The 22322-nt window shown below is 36.8% G+C and overlaps 1 protein-coding gene across 6 annotated transcripts in view; it reads right to left on the reverse strand.

Annotated features, from left to right (window-relative positions):
• Positions 1 to 272: 272 nt before the first annotated feature.
• Positions 273 to 22322, reverse strand: part of FCHO2 (FCH and mu domain containing endocytic adaptor 2) — an 82376-nt gene continuing 60326 nt past the window's right edge. For all 6 annotated transcript variants that reach the window (XM_054517800.1, XM_054517802.1, XM_054517799.1 and 3 more), the window contains 8 exons: positions 19391 to 19520; positions 13974 to 14085; positions 13258 to 13413; positions 12217 to 12349; positions 9217 to 9416; positions 7086 to 7150; positions 4537 to 4701; positions 273 to 4331 (listed from right to left, as the gene is read on the reverse strand). In XM_054517800.1, the coding sequence (XP_054373775.1) occupies positions 4309 to 4331; positions 4537 to 4701; positions 7086 to 7150; positions 9217 to 9416; positions 12217 to 12349; positions 13258 to 13413; positions 13974 to 14085; positions 19391 to 19520 (984 nt within the window). In that variant the 3' untranslated portion in view covers positions 273 to 4308. The remainder of the gene's footprint in view (positions 4332 to 4536; positions 4702 to 7085; positions 7151 to 9216; positions 9417 to 12216; positions 12350 to 13257; positions 13414 to 13973; positions 14086 to 19390; positions 19521 to 22322) is intronic.

Genomic DNA, 22322 nt, shown 5'->3' on the forward strand with positions numbered 1-22322 from the left:
AACACATTACCACTGCTAACTTTCTGGAGTAGAAAACATGACTTAAGAGCTGAGAACTTGAAGAAAACAGATTAGGACATGATAAAAGGAAAAGTTGAATAATCAGAGTAGTGAAATTGGCATGATTTACAGCTTATGATTATTAACTTTTTTAAAAAACCTCCTGAATAATAGTAACTAAGTTACAGAACAAGATTGTTAGAAAGAAATTCAGCTGGAACAATGACAAACAAAGATAGTTTAGGTTACACTAATAAAGTAGCCATCGCAGATTGAAAAACAAAAAGAATTTATTCCAAAGGAAGTGAAAAAAAGCAGTTACAGAAAATGCAGAATTAGAGTTCTAAATGTTCAGTAAGTAATCCAGAAGAGGCCTCTTCTTTTAAGACTGTATGCCTTATGTTGGTTATTGAATGAACTAATGAAGAATCCAAAAATCAACATGTCAGTAAACATGGAGGTCAAAGTGAGCTGAGCAGAATACTTACTGGTGTAATAATATGTAGAATCAAAGATAAAAATTATGTTTTCACTTGAGAGACTTTTTAATCAGTCCAATCAATGGCAACTCAACTGTAGATGTGTTATCTGATGCTTTAGTACTTTGAACTGTTTTTAGCTTATGCTATGCTTGGAGGAATTCCTGATTTTTTTTCTTGCACGCTCTTAAGTATAATTTCCCTTTCATAACAACTGAAATGGAAACCAATTATGTATGAATTGCAAAACTTAAGATAGGCATCTTAACATCTGTGTATCTTAAGCTTTGCAAACATACAAGACTTGAAATGTAATACTTTTTGCCATGATGCAAGATCTTGTTTTTATGTTAGATAGCAAAACTTGCCACAGTTGTAACTCTCATGCTGTTCCAGTTCATAATCAAATATCTTAGCTCCTTCATATACCCTACATAAATGTTATTTGGCAGTGCTAGAGATAGGTTTCCCTGAAAAACTACCTGATTGTGTACTTAGATAATCACAAACCTGCTTGGACAGTAGAGATCCAGTTTGCAGCAGTTGTGACCAGTAGGTGGGTACAAGTCAAATGTTAACAGAAGTGCCAGAGCAGCCTCAGTCAGATCTGTTACACTTTTAAGTTCAATGAATAGTAGAAGAACTGAGCAGCACCTTTTTACATTTCTAACCAATAAATGAGGTGCTGGAGGATCAGAAAGCAAATGGCACATTAGCTCTCCAAGGCTTAGCCTGTTGTTTGGCCGGTGAAGACCAGACTAGTGTGTTAGATGGACCAGTCTGACCACTAAGTACTTGTGTTCTTCATTCCTGCCTGCCAGAAGATAAGAATCAAGCCCTTGGACTATTGCTTTCCTGCATGACAAGAATGGTACCTCTATTGCAGTGATATCCAGCTGAGAAAGTGAATTAAATAAGTCATTACTTACTAAGCCTCTGCAGGCCTTGGGATTAGTAGGAACCAAACAGATTCAAAAACATTTGTTCAGTTTCAGCTTCTGTTCTGTGCTCAAAGCTTAGAAGGACTAAATCATACAGACTGCTGGAGAAGTACTAAATTGTCTACTCTTTTTGACTGGTGAACATTAGAAATCAGAAGGAATTACTTTAATCTTGTCACTAATTCTTCTCCTGCACACACAACAAGATATAGGCTCATAAACGAAGACAATGTACAGCATTTGACAGCACTATTTACAGACAGCAGCTCATGTCCACGAGTCAAGATTTTTCTCATAAACATATCCAGTTTTGCCTAATCTAATTTATTAGTGAAGTGAATCAATTTAGTAAAGGCATAGGGCACTACAGACATCTCAGACATTACAGTTTAGTAAAGATGAAATGTTCTAGAGAAGTCATCTTTCCATCCACCTTCTCTGTGATGATTTTAAATATACAAAAGAGTTCATAATGATCTCTACCCTTTATCACTTAAAAATGAATATTTTCAAATGTTCAATGCAGGCATGGTTTTTCTCTATTACCTTATTGCTTAGAAGAACTTTACTGCAAAAGTACAGGCAATATAAATCAGTATTTAAATTATATATTACATGTTTATTATGGGTGCAAATTTTTAAAATTTACATTTTATGAAAATTCAGAGTATTTACAATTTTTGAAAGATAAACTTGTATGTTCTAATTTACAGTCTAATGTAGTAACAATTCATAAAAATTCAGATCCTTTAGAGTTGTGTTCACAAATTAATTTTCTTAGGAGGCAGCTACAAGGGATATTGCTGTATACACAAGCAAGAACCAGCTTGCTACATAAGTTTTTTTTATTTTAAATCAGATAGCTACACATACTTTTTACATTGCTTTTGAGTTTCTTTACAAAATGTCTATATAAACTTGTATGGCTTCAAAATTGTAACCTGCACCCAAAGCAAATGTATGAAAAACACCAGAATGAAGGCTAGCTTAAAAGTGCTGAAACATTAACTACTTCATTTATCTTAGAAATTAATGTAATACTTGATTAAAAATAGCAATAATAGATTTGGGTTTTCATTAATAAAATATTGTTGTGTTAATCAGTTTGATTGTAAAACAGGTTACAATTAAAATTCCAATAAAAAGACCACCATTTTATGAGTTGCAAATTTATCATCAATAAAATTAGCAAAATATAGGAGCCAAATATACTCTTCCAATCAAATCTACAGTACACTATGTTCTTAGCACTAACAATGAAACTCTCACCGGCGAAAGTGTCTAGAGTACACAACAATTTATGCAGCTTCTACAAAGGCATAATTTCTTGTAAAGCTTCAGCAGACCAATTCATTACTGGTTTTGCATGAATTAACTCAAACATGTTTTACTGTTTCAATAGAGAATTTGAAATACATACTGGTATGCTAAATGTTCATTTGAAATTGCCAAATGCAGGTTATTGAATTATTTTGCCCCAATGCTTACCATTTCAACATTACAAAAAAAGCTTGGTAATACAAATACATAGAAAATTTTCTAAATTAGTGACTTGCTTAAAAAATTGTTACTGATGTGTCAATTCCCTGTGCTTAGGCTGTAGCAAGCAGATTAGATTACAATACAAATATTAAAATTGGTAGCTATAAAAAAAAAAATGAACACACAACAGGATTTGTCATCCTGCAGCCATAAAATATTCTTTACAATGTCTCCTGAAGTACTATGTGTACATTCACATCACACATCCCCAAAACCACTCGAAGTCTGAAGACTTATAGGCAAAGCAAAGAGTAATGCTGTTTGCTTTTAGAAGTTTGTTTTTCCTATCCTCACTGATTTTTCAGATTCTCCTCTTTGGTGACATTAAAATTAGTTAATTAAAAAGTTTCCGAGTACTGCATGATGCAGCTCCCTTTACTAAAACCACATTTAATTGCAATTATTCATTGAGGAAATAATTCAGTGTTTTAAATTTCTTTTAAAACAAACTACAGTTTTTGCAAACCTGCCTTCTAAATAAATTGCAGTAAAAGGAATTTTTATAAAGTTCTGTGCATAATACAAACGCCATGCTTTCTTGATGAAGAGCCAAACTTTGAAAAAGGAAGTGAGGCACATGAATATCAAATTGGATAGGCACAGGCATTTTTAAAAGGCACAAAAGTTATGCAATTAATATAAAAATAAATTAAATCTACTGCATTAACTCAAACAATAACAAGGCCCAAAAAATTTTACTAACTGCAGAAGTAAATCTCTGCTGTGTTTTGCAATTTGTAACACATTGCACTTAGTTAAAAAAAACCCTATATGAAACAACTTACATTTTAATAATATATGATACATGGGCATCAAGTTATTTTTATACACCTCTAACTCAGCTGTTCTTGTGGTATGAATGGAAAGAAGAACTACACAAGACATAGCCTCTATCTTTATAAACTGTCAATTAAAAGCTGGTAATTAAAGAATCTGAAAAATGAGTATTACTTCTGAAAAGCTCAAATATTTCTTACTAGATCCCCTATATTTTAGGTTTATTGTTTACAGTACAACATAAAATTTCATACCTCCATTACAACTGTGGATTACTATTTTGACTTCATCTATATAAAGTTACTAATTTTTCAACAAATTTTCCCAACTATTGCAGTTGATCATTTACAGACAGTGTTGAAGTTAACTTCAGTGCTATTGTAAAGTAATAAAAGGTTTTCAAAATGACTCTTAAAAGTGCATTTACTTTCTGTAGTTTAGCCTCAAAGTAAGTCAATATTTTTAAAAATTAATGCATGTTAAAATAGTGTTTGAAAAATGGAGAGGGCAGAGTTCCTATCGTCACAAGTGTTTCTTGCACTCCTGATCAAATGACTTTCACAGGTACATCAACAGTCTGCCATATACCGTCCTGAAAAACAAAGGTAAATTTTTTGCAGTCAATATTTTCCTTGGAGCAGTCTGAATAACTGTGGAAAAACAAACTGACTTGTCCGAAGTGTTTCAATAAAGAGTAACTATTTATACATCACTCATTAAACAGTTTCATATTTTAGAATTTAACACTAGAGAATATATAACATTGATTTGAATATATAAGCATGTCAGTGTCTTACCAGTGGCAAATCTCTTCTTAAGAAGGGAAAGCCGATAGCCAGTGCCTACGAGTTCCACATCTGCTCCTGAAAGGGTGCTTCCTTCACTGATGAATTGCACTGCAAGTGTTGCTGGTTTACTGGGTCCTCCTGAGAGCTCAAATTTTGCCCTGAGGGATCCAGAACCTATAAAAACAACAAAACTGAGAAGCTGATTGTTTTGCAAAAACAAAAGGATCTCTCCAAATTTTTAGTAGTAAGAAGTGAAACTAATATGGTGACCTCTGACATCTATTCCCAGTGGCAGTCCTATATACACTTTCAAAAGAGGTAAGAGTACAAATCTGTTTTATCCAACAGTCTGCAAGATTATCCAAAATGTGGGTATCAGCCTGGTAATCACTTACTAATCTGATTGCTCCCTATAATAATTTATACTTGCTGGTCTCTAAGTACTTACTACCATCTATCTTGTGGTAGATAGTATCTGATTGATAGATAGGAGATACTATATGCCTTTCACTAGCAGAACATTTAAGAGTTGTCTTGATCAATCTGGATGAAAGTACATAAACAAAAACATTGGAAGAAATGCAGTTCTACAGTAATGCACCCAGAGGAAAGAAATTACTACGTTTCCAATAAAGACAAGGTCTGATTAAATACTTCTCACAAATTTCAGTTGATTTTTTCAGAGACAGTGGTGAAGTGGTATCACTTTGATAGTACTATAAAGCAATAATAGATTTAAATACATTTCTGTAGGCAATGAAAGGCATTTTTAAAATCCCCTCATTGCTACTACTTTTTAGTTTTAAACCAGGTCTTTTCTTGCTCTTGCAAAGTGTGCTGGGAAAATGAGATTTAAATAAAATTAATGGAATAATTTTACTTTAAAACAGCTTGCTATTCCTATCAATAAGAACTGCTAAATTACAAGGAAAGTTAGTAACAGAAATGGTACTGAGCTAAAAGCAGGAACTAAAAGATATTGTTTCACACAGTAGCTTGTTCTTCATAAATTTAGCTTAAGATCAATTTAATTTCTTCAGTAGGTCTGCCTTATTCAGAAAACTGGAGATTCTTTCTACTCCAGCTATGGAAACTCATATATTCAAGTGCTTTGACAGCGTGTTCTGTGTTTTATCTCTCTCCAGCTGACAGATCACGTAATGTGTGGGACCATAAAAAGCCTCCTTAAATTTTATCATGCTGTCCACCAGGAGAAAAGACTTGAATACACTTGTCCTGACATTGACAGTGTTTGTCCAACTGCTCCCTTTGCTTCTGTAAGTGCAAGATCAGCACAATATTGCTTCCTCCTGAACTGGGAGTACTATACATGTTTAAACTCAAAGAAAAGGGGAGGAAAAGATGGTGGGAAAAGAAGGAATACAGCAGAAGCAGTGGGATATGTGCAACTCTGCTGTCAACATATAAGATGCAAACTGGATCACTAGCAGTCAATTCTGTGCTGTTCTGCAGGTGTAAAATTCCTCTTCATTGGCTGCATTTGTGTTTCCATATGATTTTTTCCTTTTAAAAGAAGTCACAAAGTTCAGAAAAGAGAAGGGGAAAAGAAAAGGAATAGGGCTAATCCAATGTAGTGAAGACAAATGGCAAAGAACTGTGAGGTTAGTGAAAGACAAAGTACACTAGACTAGAGTAATCACCTGTGTTCAGTAAAATTCTCTCTGATTTTCTTTCAATGATAACCACAACTTTGGAGCCTTTGCAGGAATAGAAGTTGTCTTCTCCTTCCATGCTTGTGGTTTCTATATGAAACCAGTCACATTTACAGGCAAATCTGTGATTTCACAATCCTCTTTACTAAATTCTTAACAGGACTAAAGGCCTTTCCTTTACATTAGCAGTTCATTTCTCCACAGAGGCTTTGAGGACAAGATGTTTTAGCTGTTGTACTACTTCACAAAAATACTGCACCTGCAGAGACTGCAGGGGTTGTGACATCAACTACAGCTCAGAGAATGGCACTGGGCAGAGGACAACTATTGGTACCTTATGCAATATTGTATAAATTACCACTCTGAGCAGATGTGCATAGATTAAGTCTTTTCCTGGAGTCATTATGGTCAAAACCAAGACTCAAAATGTTGGTCAAGAATAATATATCTAAACTCAGGACTTTTGGATTTTTTTTTTTACCCCCAGTTCTTCCACTTACCTCCTTCTAATGTATTTTAATTATCTATGTGTGGAAAGACACAGATATTAAACTTATTTTCATTTGAGTAGCTGCTCACTTCCAAATTGCATGAACGCAAAAATTTCCTATCCTATCTAAACTGTATTTTAGAACTATTAACTGTTTTCAGGGTACTTCATTATTGTCCCTTATATAGCTAATAATTAAATTTATATTTTGACATCTCACTCATAACAGAATCTCTCAGGAGGCAATTAATTGAAAAGAAGGTGAACTAGTAAACAGGTTACAGCATAAGAAAATGTGTAAAAAGGAATGAAGAGAGCATAGAGGCTAAAATAATCACCTGTTTACTGATAAAAATTGTCTGTACAAGAAAGCAAAACAAAAGAGTTCAACTTGCCTCCATTCTCAGACTTCTCTGAAATGCTAGATATTTTCCAACATGCTTTCATCTGGTCTGCATTCCTGTAAGAGAATGGTAGGTTAGTTACAAACTACTGGGTTTAGAACTTTATTTCCCTTGATTTACACTGGTATATTACAAACATCTCTAAATGGAAGCCCATAAAAATATTTGCATATTTTAAGGTAAGTCTGTGGAAAACTACAGGAGGAAAAGAGGAAAAGAGAAGGGTGTATCTGCATCACTCCAGAGCAGTGAGCTCAGAAGAACACACTCCATTACACATTTTACACAGTAATTTTTTACACATTTAACACTGTCCTGTGTCCACACCTATGCCTCCAAAATTCAAACCCCTCTGCAGTCTTAAAGGGTAAGTTACTCTGGAAGCAGTCTGGAAGCTATGCCTTGATGCTTCATGATGAAGATAGAATGGGGAGCAATGTTGACTGTTCTCTCCTAAGTGAGAGTCCTGAGAGCATGAATTTTATTCCATTTCCATTCTAGTAAAACTAACTGGCATCAGTAACATTCTGTTCAAGCTAACTTCAGACACTGTAAAGGGCAGAAAGGGTACCAAGAGCTGACAGGGCATTTTAACTCCTGGAGGAGTTTCTAGCAGTTGCATTAAAGGAAAGTCAACAACTTAAAGCTGTGAGCAGCATGAAGTGCTGATAGGTTTGAAATTCCTCTTGCCACTGATGTAGCAGGACTGAAATGCTCAGATAAGTAGCACATATGGTAGCATTTACTCATAGGAAGTCAAGCTATAGAGACCTTTTTTCCTAAAAAAAAGACCAAAACCCCACCACCCAATCCACTAGATGGAACAAATACTATACCTGCCTGGGCCATAACTGAATTTTTTTCCTTTGGTCAGCTTGCCAGGTTCAAAATTCTGGGTCTTGAAAGTTGCCTACATGAATTTGCTAATGCAACTATCCCTAAGCCTTCCCAGGTAACACTGCGTGTTCTGGATGTGTGTTCCTGCTTTCACTCCAGCTTCATTACAGTGGGTTTGTGGAAGAAGCTTAGGCAGGGCGACTAGCTTCACCACAGTGTATTAGTGTGGTTCAGATAGGATACTAAACATGTTCTTGCTCAAAACAAGCTTACAATTTGGTTAGAAGTACTGTTTCCTTAAAATACCAGGTCAAGAAGGATTCAATCCTGTAAGGAATTTTTTCCACTTAAAACTATACTCTATTACTACATTGTCCAATAAACACCTGTAACTGTATTGCCTCCAGAAACATCAGAATCCACCCAAATAATTGCATCATGTTTATTTTTCTTTTAAACCTTGCTCTGTAAGGTAAACTGATCTATAAGAAATAAGGTTAACAAAGCCTAATGTGCTTTAACTTGGTGTTCTTTGCCCTCTTCACATTAAAAAGACCATTTTGGGAATAAACAGTCCAGGATTTATGTTACAGCTGGACAAGTATGTACATGCTGCACAGGCACAGTGATTAAATTCTGCTCACATTTGCTCCAGGGCTGTACTACTCTGTCTAGTCTCACTACCATCCGATTGTTTCCACAAACTTGTAACATAATTTCCTACTACTTATGTCTCACTTTGAAGTGCTACTGTAAATGCAGGCTCAGAAGGTGGTGGCAGGTAGCTGCTTGTCTAATAATCTGCATGACACTTAAATTGCGAGATAGTGCTACCTGGCTTATGGAGAGCTCCTCAGTTACTCAGATTTGTTTTAAACTTCTATTTCCATTAGAAGTTAATTTTTATGTTAGAACTATCAGGAAAGTTTTAAAAAACCTGTCTTTCTGCTACTTTTTCTATATAATCCCCTTATAAGAATACATCGTTACACACAGAGAGAAAATATTTTTTAACCACTTCGAATTACTGTATTAAAATTGTCTATCAGACAAAAGAAAGCAAACATTGGAAAATTCATAAAGGCTTGTATTATTACACAGTTGGGATGGGTACTCACTCAGTTTATGTGAAATGGAGGCACGTGTTCTCTGTTTTAGACCACAAAATACCTAGACGTTTGATACTACACATTTTGCTATTTCTTCCAGTGAAATTTTTCAGGCTATGACACTAAAGAATGCACTGAAATGTATCTGAAAAAATACTGAAAAGAATTAACATTACCATTTTGCAGGTGGAAGTGACTGCATGTTTATTACTCCTCCATCTACTGGTACCACAACTTGGACATTAGACAGCATACTAGGCACATTCATAGACTCTGGATTGTATTTATAATCCACTCTCACATCAGTAGTGCTAGCATCACATTTCCAGTAAGTTGCAAGATTCAGTGGAGTGGACTGTATGCCATTTGAAGATACCTGTAAAAGAATAAATCATTGAAAACAATTAAGATATCCACCTTTTGGGCAGAATTAGGGGATGATGGTAATTAAGAGAAGTCTCAGTGCTGACAAAATATCAAGAGAACAATTGACCTCTTAATCACAGAATTTGGAAGACTGTTGCCTAAAGGAATTCCTGTTATTTTAATTTTAAATTAAAATACTTGAAGAAAAGGTTTGAACTCCCTCTGGCCTATGTGGCTCCTTCCTGCTCTTTTATAACTTTTTGTAAGGTTTGTTTTTGTTGTGTTCTGCCTTATGCAAGATGCATGCTTACAGCAAAATGACTTCTTCCTTAGCAGTTGTGTGCTGTGCCAATTCAGCTGCCCAACCAGGCAGCACCAGAGAACAATCAATACCTGTCATTGTGGGGCAGGCAGCCAGCAGAATAGTTCTTACCTCTTCAAAGCATTATTTTCCTGCTGCAGGAGGGCTGAATGCTGCTTCTGTAGCTGAGCTCATTCTACTGTGCTGATGCATCTCAACCACCTTCTCAATCTGTTGGAGGAACCTCCTATGTCGTGATGCGCACTCTTGCCTTTTTTTGTCTGCCCAAAACTGTTTTTATTTGTCGGGGTTTCCACGTGCCAATGCCTCATTTTTACAAGAATACACCGTACTCATTTCAGCAAACCAAATGTTTTTTCCTCCCACCTTTCTCAAGAAATTTGTGTGCCTAACATGCTTTTTGCAGGTTCAGTATGTCAGGATTTTAAACCACACTAAGCAGATTTGGAAACAGGTATGAACAGCTGCACTATTTTCAGGGTTTTTTCAGAGTAGTTTTCAGGGTAATTTTCAGGGTTTTTTTGTTGTGCAGACAGTTGTCTCAGATGTTCAAACATTTCAAGGCAGGCCTAGAAAATCTCTGTTCTCCCTTTGAGGTGAATATATCTTGAATATATTTTAATAACATCATCTCACTGATGCACCAAATGGCAGAAGTTGACAGAGACCTCCTGGAGGCTGCCTGGTTCAGTCCTACAGCTCACGTAGGGCCACCTCTAGCAGGCTGCCTAAGCTCCGGACAACTTCTGAACACTTCTAAGAATGGAGACTCCACTACCCCTCAAGGCAACCTGTACCCAGTGCTCAGCCACTGTCACAAGAAAAATAGCGGTGCTGGCTGTTCAGAGGGAATTTCCTGTGATCCAGCATGTATCCATTGTCTCTGATTCTGACACTGGGCACCAGTGAAAACAGCTTAACTCTGTCCTCTCTGTGCCCTCTCTCAGGTATTTATACATAATTGGTGAGATTTCCCTGAATTTTCCCTTTTCCAGGCTCAGGAGTCCCAACACTCTTAGGTTTTCTTCATGGGACAGATACTCCAGTCCCACCATCATCTTAGTTGCCCTTTGCTGAACTCTATCCAGTCTCATTAGCAATGAACCCAGAACTGAACACAGCACCCCAGGTGTGGTGTTTCCAGTGTTGAGTGGAAGGATCCCCTCCCTTCACTCACTAGCAATACCTAGCCTAATGCAGCTCAGGAGACCATCCAGGAGAACATCTGCTGCCTTTGCACATGAGCAGCGAATTGTTTTGGCTCATGTTCAACATGGTCACCCACAGAACCCTCAGGTCCTTTTCTGCCATGATAATTTCCACTTGGTTTCCCCAAGTGTGCTTCTTGTTGAACTTCATGAGGTTCCTCTCAGCGCATTTCTGAAGCCTGTTGAGCCCCCTGAGGAGGGGAAAATAATCCTCTGCTTTATCCCGAGGGCCATCCCCATTTGGTATCATCAGCAAACTTGCCAAGGATTCATACACTCCATCCCATCATTCTGATCATGAATGAAGTTATTAAACTGTAAAATCAATATACCCCCTGGGGGTCAGTTCACCTCAGTGTCAGTTCATCCAGCCTGTTCTTCACCAGCTTCTCTATACGGATTCTGCAGTAGGTGGCGTGGAAGGGCATCCTGAAGGCTGAGCAGACAATATCTATCTACTGCTCTGCCCTCATCCACAGAGGAAGTCATGTCACCACAGCAGTTTGTCAGCTTGGTCAAGCCTGACTCACACTCAGTAAATCTATTCTGACTACTGTTCTATTTCTCATTGTGGGAAATCAGAATGTCATACTTCTCAGATAGAATCACAGAATGGTTTGGGTTGGGAGAGACCTTAAAGATCATACAGTTCCAACCCACCCTCATCATGGGCACAGACAACTTTCACTAGATAAGGCTGCTCATAGCCGTACCCAGTTTGGCCTTGAATACTGCCAGGGATAGATGGGGAATACAAAATGTCTCTGGGCAACTTGTGCCAGTGACTCACCACCCGCTGAGTAAAGACTTTTATCTTAATATCTAATCTAAACTGACTCTCTTACAACTGCAAATCAGAGCCATGCATTAAAATTTATCAGTGACAGCATCCAAAGTGTAGGCAATTGCAAAATCAAAGACAGTACTACAAATGATAAGAAGTTCCCATCAAATTTTTTAAAGGAGAATTTGACTTTGCTGAAAAATATCAAAAAAAGCAGTGTTCGAAGCTTGCTTGTAGGATTGACCTGAAGCATTAGTAAGCTGAAACAAGCCCTGTATCTTAGGGAATGACAAGAAACATAATGTGCTAAGCATGGGCAGAGTCTATGCATTTTAAGTAGAGATGAGGGATGACAGTTCACCTCCATGCTGGCAGACAAATAATAATTCTTTAAATTTCTGAGTATATATATATGAGTATATATATACTATATTTACTATATATGTATATATAAAAATATATATATTAAAATTTTCAAAAGGATAAAAGTGTTTACCTGATACTTTAGAACATCCACATTGTAATAGGATGCAGATGGATTCTGCTCTGATAATTTCTTGAGGTAGACAGTTATAGCTTGCATGTTCATCCAGAAGTCTTTAGTACTGGAGTCACTTTGTGACTGATCACTGCAAAGAAAGATCACTAATTAGGGGTGAAATATTACACCAGTCATTCAAGAATACCAGACATTTTAACCTTTTTTGGCAAAATATGCTTTTTCAGTATAATTCACTTTGTCAGATACATCTCTGATAACATTTCAGTTATAAACTGTCATGTCAAACAGTGATTAAATTTAATTTTGTATGAATTATTCATTACATTAAGTATGAACTAACAAAAGGAAATTAAATACAAAAGAATACGTGCATATGGTTTATTATTTTAGTAATTAAAAAAGTACAGCATTAAAAAACATTTAGCTTAGTGTTGAAGTAATTTCTCCAATAAATGAAACAGCAACTACTCAATTTAAGTGGTTTTCTGCTAAAAAAATTCCAGCTTTTCTATTTTTTAGGAATCAATATCTCCAAGTGCAATTTCAACAATTATTCTACTTTATCAGCAACGTTTTTTTCTACAAATTCTTCCAAGCATGCTGCTACACATCTGAGAGACAGTTAAGAATCTGATTAATTTAATGATTCAGCTTTAAAACACACTAGTAGATGGCAAATGAGATGACATGAATCTCCTACTATTTGTTTTCCATTTAAGCCTACTATTTCATAATTAAGTTTTACCATTATTACTACTGTGTAAAGAAATTATTTATTAAATACATATGAAAACACAGACACATTTACAAATTATTTTTTATGGCTCCTGTTATACTCAGCACAAATTTTAAGTCCAGTAGTCACTGAGATTTTTAATAGTGGCAGTGGAGAGAGAGAGAACTAAGCTGAACAAGATTAATTCAGAAAATTAAATTACATGTAATTCAATCAACCAGACTGCAAAGAATTCTGATTTACATACACAACAATTCTACAAATTATGTAGCTTACAATTATGTTAAAAAATACAAAACCTGTATACAAGTTGTGCATTTGGAAGAATCTGCTCTAGTTTGCTCGTGTTTTTCACCCTGAAGCAGAGCACAGCAGGAGATGGGTTGCTGGTGAATACTTTAATAATCCCACTTGGGAATGATATTGTCATATCACCAGTAATCTTCACAATACATCTAGAAAAGAATAAAAAATCAGCTTCATTGCAACTCATTAACTGCCTAATTTTAAAGCAACCACTGTAATTTCATGATCTTATGAACTGAATTTAAAACAGAAAATCAATCTCAAATGAGGCCAATGTGACTAGTACTGCCACTTTCAGCTTGGAAGTAAGATGAAATAAGAAATAAAAAAATTTAACTGCTTAAGCATACAGTAGTCTTGGATATTTTTCAAGCTTTGAAAACATGGCAATATGGCTCTGCCTAGGCAAGGCCTAAGTAGCACAGCAATGGATGTCACAGGGAAGGAAGTGCTTTCAGCTGCACAAAATTACATGTAATACCTACCTGACAATGATAAAAATCCTTGTCATTCTCTGTGCTGTCACTGAGCACATTTGTGTAAAGCAGGTATATATGAACTCCTGGCAGGATGCAGGCCATTACAGAGCAATAAGCCCCATTCATACCCAGAGAAAAAAAAACCCTTTTAATTCCCCTTCTCATTCCCCTCCCCCAGTCTTTTCTCATTGTAACTCAATACATTCAACACAATTCACTATTTAACTAACTTTGTGGGATCTGCTCCTTTAAAGTAGGCGTTAACAGATTCAGTAAGAGCTACTGCAACAGGCAAGGTGTCCTGGTTTCCAAGGCTGACGGGGCTGGGACCACGTGAAACACCTAGAATACATACAGTGTATAAATTTAATTTTCAAAAAGCTTAGTAGATTTCAGAATGGTTGACTACATCTGTAATTTTCACAAGAATTTACACCAACATCACAGTCTCAACAGAGGTATTACTTGTAAAGTGTGTAGAAATAGATAAACATAGCACAGTACAATAGTACCACCAAAATGCTGCTTAGCAGCATAAGAACATAGGTATGACTATTGGTATGACATTATGTAAACAGACAGAAAGGAGATAGAGGAACACTGCATTAAAATGGCTATTGGTGGGGGTGAAGTCAACAGACCCAAAGCAAACTGAACAGAATGCTTTAAAATAAAGATCCCTACTGTATGCTTTTTTATATGGAAAAATGCATGATAAAATGGTCACAGAAATACCAAGAATTCTCTTACAGTAAAAATGAACTTACATGCAAATTCATCAATATTACCCCACATAAGTGAACAGTTTAACATTCTTTTAACATTTTCAGCCAACAAACACTGCAATTCACAAGCACAAATTGTTGGAGAAGCCTTCACTTGTTGCTTGTGCCAACACAACACAATTCCAATATAGAGCTATATCAACCAAGACCTCATTTGAAGGCTTTTTGAAATGCGCATATACAGTTGATGAAACAGGTTGTCATGGGATTTCATTTTTCACAAATCATCTACATTTGTATGGAATATGAAATACAATACTGGAAGTTTCTTCTTTTTTTCTTAGTGCAGTACTGTAGTAGATAGCATCTTATATTTTTTGTACCATGAAAAAATGGTCTGTATCACATAGTATTACCTATCACAAAGGAGGCACAGTCTTTATCTTTTCATAAGCAAATTGAAAAATTTCTCTTTCATACCACAAAGAAGAGACAAAATGCTTCTATATAATATTGCCCATGGCAAATTAAACCTATTTACTCTAAGTGCCTGTCCTTTCCGAGCTCTTTCAGAAGTAAAAAGAAAGTTGGGGCCTTGCTCTTCACAGAGCACCTAATATCTCATATTAGACCTTAAATTAAGAGATAAGTGAATGAAGCAGTGACAGAAGACAGTCAAAGACAGGAGCTAGTCTAATTCTGCTACCTCAGACCTCTCTCTCCATTACAATTTCTCACATAAGGTAGTAAAATGTTCAGAGTGCTTCTCAGTGCCATAAAAACATTTGTGCAACACTTAGGCCTCGTTAGATCCAAAAGATCTAGTCAAAAGTGTTGAAAATCAAAAATTCTTAAACGAACTAATTAGTATGATTCTGGCTAAAAACCACTGATTTTTTTTTTCAGTAGGTTGTTTTTCTTTATTCTTTCAGACAATACATGGATCAAGATTCTGAAGTTTTTTCTGTCCCTGAAAACTACCAATAAAAAGCTGTGATTCTCAATAGTCTCAGGAATCCAGAAACCATTATTTCAAGAGGAAAATATACAATAAAATTATGAATTGTCAATTACTTGAAATTCTGTTTGGTGAAATATTGAACTCCAGAATTATTCTTCAGTAAAACCAAAGTGTACCTTCAATGAATGTGCCACTAGAGTTGCTGAGCTGTTTTGATGTCTTTTTCTGCCAATTCACTAAGGAACAACAAACAATTGTGGAGCAAAGGGATTACCTTGTATACAGGTATATCAATTATTTTAAATCTTTAACTTAATGGAATGGCCTTATGTACATTTTTATAGCAATATTTCAAAAATTATGCAGACTAATGCAAACGTATTCTTTATATTCATATTGGTAAAAGACAAACACTGTTTGCTTGACTGAAAAGTAAAATGTATTAGAAAAAATAACATGCTTTTAACTTTTTTTCAGGGAACATCAAAGCAAATATGTATGTATATATATTTCTCTGAGACCTATTTGGGGAACAACAAATAAGATCACTTCTCTCTTCTTTACTCTGCTCCCACTGTTCATCACCTTTTGACTCAAAAATCTATGCATTCTCTTAGAAACCAATAAACTGAAAAATAAATAAATTACTATTCGTTCAACAAGGCCCAGCGCTGGGTCCTGCCCTTGGGTCACAGCAAGCCCAGGCAGTGCCACAGGCTGGGGCAGAGTGGCTGCAAAGCTGCCACAGGAAAAGGCCCTGGGGGTGCTGGTGACAGCAGCTGAACATGAGCCAGCAGTGCCCAGGTGGCCAAGAAGGCCAATGGCATCCTGGCCTGTGCCAGCAATGCTGTGGCCAGCAGGAGCAGGGCAGGGATTGTCCCCCTGTACTCAGCACTGGTGAGGCCACACCTTGAGTACTGTGTCCAGTTTTGGGCCCCTCAATTCAAGGAAGACATTTTGGTGCTGGAGCACATCCAGAGAAGGGGAATGGAGCAAGGCAAGTGTCTGGAGAGTAAGTCATATGAGAAATAGCTAAAGGAGCTCAGTACATTTTCCCTGGACAAAAGGAGTGATAAGGGGAGGCCTTACCACTCTCTACAACTGCCTGAAAGAGGGTGTAGCAAGGTAGGGGACAGCCTCTTCTCCCACGTAATCAGCAACAGGAGAAGTCAAAATGGCCTCAAGCTGTGCCAGGGGAGATCCAGGCTGGACAACAGCAAGAATTTATTCATTTAGCATAGGCTACCAGGCAGGTGGTGGAGTCATGATCCCTGGAAGTGTTCAAGAAATGACTGGAGTGCTTAGTGCTTTTGTTTAATTGACAAGGTGGTGATCGTTCAATGACTGGACTTGATGATCTTGGCAGTCTTTTCCCATCCTTCATGATTCTGTCATTTTATCATATGATACAAACATAACTGCTTGTTCTGATGCTGAAGGTCAGCAGTTTTGAAAGTCAACAGTTTTGTTGCCTTGCTGCTGAGAGTATAATTCAATGCAGCAACATTCAGCTTCAGGGTTTTCTACACCTGTTGTGAGGTCTCAGACAGAAGGGAAGTGACAGAGATGCATGAAGGTATCCTAACTTCATCTCAGACTGCAGCCCTAATCAAGGCTCCAGGTCTATCACCTTTGGTATTGATGACAAACCTGGCTTAAATGCCCTGCTACCTGTCTCAGCCTGATCACCACTACTAGCTCCTGAGCTGTGCTGACACAAGAACTAGTAACATAACCATGCAAACGGTTGCATTGACACCTTCAAAGTGCAGACCAAAACTGCAGAACAAAAGACTCCATCATTGGTCATAAAAAGGACAGCTGAATAAGCTGATAAAATGGTTTTAGTTCAGTTTAGGAACAAAGATCCAGACAGTTTTAATACTGGCAAAAGAGCTGTCATGAAAATAAAATTTATTTGAAAAAGTACAGTCTTTATTATGTCTCTTCTAAGATCCATATTGTATGTAAATATAGAAACATTCTCCTAACATGTGTTAGGAGAATTAGGATTGTCAAAGTAAAAATATATTCACTTTACTTGAAAAAAAGTAGTAATGATAAACTGAAGAACCAGGGCCAAGTTTCACCTTGTTTATGGAACAGGAAATTGGATAGACAGAGGACAGCATTATATAAAAGTGTTTACATCACGTTTTGGTCATTTCAGCAACATACAACTTGTTACGTACTTGAGATGTCAAGCAACTTGTATGTGCCAGATACCAGAAATATCTGGAGAAACTTGTTTCAAAAAGAAATACAATTTTATTAGATGTAGTATATTAGGAAGATTAGTTAAGACGTAAATGTGCTTTGAGTACAATACCTGGCAGTGTCTCACAAAGCTTTTCAATTGCAGGAAGATTTCGAATCAAAAGACCATTGTCTATTACAGTTAAATGAAACAAAACATTGCAAGAAAAAAAAAATTCCAGCAAAAATAGATGCTAAAAATTAATATTAAAAATATTTTGCAAATTAAATTTAAGCAAAAGCATAAAAGAAGCACTAAATTACACATGCCTTAAAGTTCAACTTGGAAGAAGATAATCAGAGTCAATTCTCCATTATTCAGAACAAATGGGGTAAGGGGAACACTGGATTGCGCAAAAGTTAAAAGAATACAGAATGTATTGCAAGCTATAGTCTCATGCCCCAAAGTACTTCAGCTTTTTGTACTGCTCTTCCCATTTTCCCAGGACTATTTAATTCATACAGTCAGTGCAGATGGAACTGGCCTTACCTATTTTCCTAGGCCAGAATAATAACCAGATCAAGCTTCACTGTCAGCACACACCTCCTTACCTCCTGCCTCACCTCATGATTTCACTCTGCCACTGTTTCCAACAACACACATATATATCTCCCCAGAGCTGGGGGATATTGATGCTCTTGCCACCAATTTTTGGTTCCTTGACACCAGAGCTCAGACCTGAGAACGTGAGCCTGGATAGACTCTGGCAACCAAAATATTAGTTGTGTTTCTGCGATGCTTCTCAGCATTTGTGAAACTGGTGGATACTGAACTGTAAGAGCTAAGGTTGGGCAGAACTTAGTAGCCTTGCTTCTGCACAGGGTGGAAATGACTCCACTGCAGAACTCCCACTAGGTGCTGCACAGATGCTCTTCAGAGCTGCTGAGCCTGAGTGAGGAATCCTTGGCATCAGTAACATTTGCAGATAACTAAATGATAACCTGACAACTTGATTTAACTTGTGTCTAAAGGTGTAACTGTGTTCAGAAGTTAAATAGTTCAATACTGCTAAATAAATAAGTTAAAATGTCGTAAGCCCTGCCCTTCCCAAACTAACAAAAACCCCCAATTAACTAAAAAAGCCCCAATGTCTCCTTTTGATTTATGATAATCAAATATCAAACTGAAGCACCTTGCTTTAAAAACAAGAGAAAACCTTCTAAATTAGTGACAACACATGAAGACTTTCCTTTCCCTCTTGATCTTTGTTTAATTGTTTGTTTTGCTTTTACTGCTTAGCTTATATTCTTAACTAACTTGCAGAAAAATAAGCATTAGAACATAAAAGAACTCAGTTCTGTGAACATTTGTATTCATTGGAATTTTTAAGTATCCCTAAGTATTTCTGCACCTATACAATAACATCTTCTGAACAAATATATGATAACGTGTTGTACTTGATGGCTATACAAAAATAGCATACCAAATAAGATGCATGGCATACCAAATAAGAATTCATGGAATGTTAATTGTGTATAATATTTCCCTAAAGAACATGCCATAACTGGGTCTATGGTCTAATCTCATTTAATCTACTTTCCTGTGTCTCAGTGTCATTTAGAAGCAGACATTGCAAAGAATGCTTAAGTACCTGGACTTGCATATGAAAGAACTAACTCCAATAAATGTTTCTTGCAGCAGGTGCAGCCTAGTGGCTGAGTTATCCTATTTCTCCAGTAAGATAAAATGGTTAATTAAACTTACCAACTGTAGGTGTGTTTGCTGCACTGAGGGAAGCAGAAGAGGATATAGAAGAAATGCTCTCTGCACGTGCCAAAGGAGCTGCTGGAGGTGGACTTGAGTTAGCAGTCAATGGAGGGCTGAATGGCCTAGGCTGAACAGAAGATATCACAAGAATATAACACAAAGTGGTTTTAAAGACATGAACAAATATTGTAAACAGAAAAGTTCTTATTTCATGCTCCAATCAATTTCATAATGTTTCTCAACATAGTTCTTTAATGTTTTATCTACACTAGTTTTTCATGTAAAACAGAGAACCTGCATTTTCCATTGGAGTAAATACCATTATTTCATAGATTATAGGCTTTTTTTGACAGAGCAGTCAAGTCTAATATATTGGATTATACAACAGCCTGTCAATAATAATAACAGAAAACAGTATCAGAAACCAAGACTACAGGGCTGTGTGTGTGGCAAACATAGATTTGGAGAGCTAAAGCAGAGCTACTAATAAATTGGAAGCGAGAGCGGCAGAGGGTAAGTTAAATAGTTGGGACTGGAGTACAGGACCAAGAGAGGAACAGGCTGTAGGACCAGGGTTTTTCCAGCCCAGAGAACAGAAGCCTAAGAAGAGATTTATTAGCAGGCTCCTACTAGGTAAAAAGGGGCACACAAAGAAGTCAGAGACAGGCTCTTCTAAGAGATGCAAGAGCTACAGCGAAGAAATGCCAGCCAGAATTTGGTAAAAAGTCCTTCTTGCAACCTTTTGGTAAAATCCTGAGACAGGCTGCCAGATTGGCAGATTGTAAAATCTCCCACCCTGGAAATTTTCAAAACTCAGCATGGTTCTGAGCAACCTGATACAATTTTGAAGTCAGCACTTTTTTGAGCAGGCTGGCCTAGAGAACTTAAAAGTCTCTTCCATTCTAAATCTCTAGATGGTTTTAGGATACACTTAACTGTTATTTAACTAGTGATCATACTGGGGTTAACATATCTGAAAGGGACTGAAACCCCTGAAGCATCATTTTACAGGATAACTGTAGAATCACGAATGATAAGGGGCTAATGTGTATGTCTGAAACACTGATAGCTGCATGACTATGGAACCAACAGTTGGTTGTTTGGTAATAACAGACAAACTGTTGATAATGACCAAGGGCTGTTGAAACTGATCAAGGACTGTTGGTAATAACCAAGGATTGTTGGTACTAATAGACAAGGCTGGCTGGTAATAACAACAGAGGATTGTTAATAAGCAAGGACTGTTGGCACCAACTGAAGACATCTGCTGATAATAACCAAGGATTGTTGGTAAAAACAAAGTGAAAAAGAACAAGATGTGGATGAAGAAGGCACTATGCAGCGGTAGGCAGCATTTTTCTGTGACGTCTTGCTCTAGCTCCTGCAGATAAGCACAAGTGCAGGAATGAGGCAGAGAAATGGGTATGGACTGGAGGGGAAAAGACCACCCAGGACCTCCAAAGCCCTCTGACTGAATTTCAGAAAGGTCTGAAACAATTAACTGTGCATGATGACTAAATTGCATAGAAAGCAAGAAACTTAGCTCCAGGGTAGGAAAAACTGGTACTCCCAACAAGCTTAGGTGATACTTCCAGGATACTCCATCAGCTGAACTGACACTGGAACCAGGATTGGTGATCTCTCTTTCTCCCTTTCTCTTCCTGTTTATTTCATATGTTCCTTTTTCTCTTCCTTTTTTATTCTACCTCTTTATCCAGAACCCACTGTCATGCACATATATAGTAGGTCAGGGATTAACATACCAATTTCCATGTCAAGTGCATCATTTAATAATAAAACTTGGTGAGTTTTGTGGACCCTCTGACTTTAGTCATTCCTTTTGATCCCTAGCATTTGTGAATCTTGGGTATTTCCTTTCCCCTAAGGGCAGGATGTCACTGTAACTTTTTTTCCCCCATTTTATTGCACTTCTTGGCTTTGATAGAGACTATGAGAATTGTAAAAGGAGTTAACATATAATGAAGACAACTGACAACCTTCTACTTGTATCCAGATAGTAGTAAATTTCAAAAGCAACAGTATAAAATGAATGTAGCTTTGTTCAGGATCATACTTTATAGTAGAACAGATAAATTACATGAAGAACAGATTTCTTGAGCTAAGAGCAATTACTACAATTCTGCATTGGAAAGAGAAAAGAATTTCAAAATGAACTCTGTTCTGATCCTACAGAAAAGCAAAACAGTTTTAAAATATTCTCTCAGTTTTGTCAAAGCATAAGATGAGAATTTTGTTTGTACCAAGAATATGGTGAAAATATCTTGCTACTTTGAAAGACAATGAGAGGATTTTACCACAGGAGCATTTTTCCAAGTCAGGAAGTCAAGTGAAACCTGCAGAATACTAATATTTACAGAGGAAATTAGGCATGGCCTAGTCTGATAGGCTGTTTGGTTATTTGCATTCTTTAGCACATTCCTTATCAGCAGGCGAACCCACATTGCAGGTACATGCAGACAGTGTGCAAACTCTCACTATCCTTACGGGCAACTGCTGAGATCTACCACCTCCCTTCTCCACAAACCAGCACCAAGTGCAGGGAGAAGTCACAACAGGGCTACTTGTGTCAACATACAATTGAAAAAAACCCCACTCATTTCCCAGAGCTTTGGTGATATCCCTAAATCAAGGGAGGTTTGTTAATAACTTCAATAGTATTTTGTTTTTCATTATCAAATTACTGATTTGCTCAATTAAAAACATTCAGCTGATGCAAAAATTTTGGTTTGGACCTTAGGACTTGTGTTAATAATTATCTGTTGTAATGAGATATCATAAACTATTACCACGCCTATTTGGCAATGTTGAAAACCTGCTTATGTGATTCCTTGAACATTGGCTATAAAGTAACTCCACTGTAACAGAGTAAATGAATGGTGTATCTGAAATCAAGTCAAAATGGCAAATA

Source organism: Molothrus ater, chromosome Z (assembly GCF_012460135.2).
Source record: "Molothrus ater isolate BHLD 08-10-18 breed brown headed cowbird chromosome Z, BPBGC_Mater_1.1, whole genome shotgun sequence".
NCBI classification, from domain to species: Eukaryota; Metazoa; Chordata; class Aves; order Passeriformes; family Icteridae; genus Molothrus; species Molothrus ater.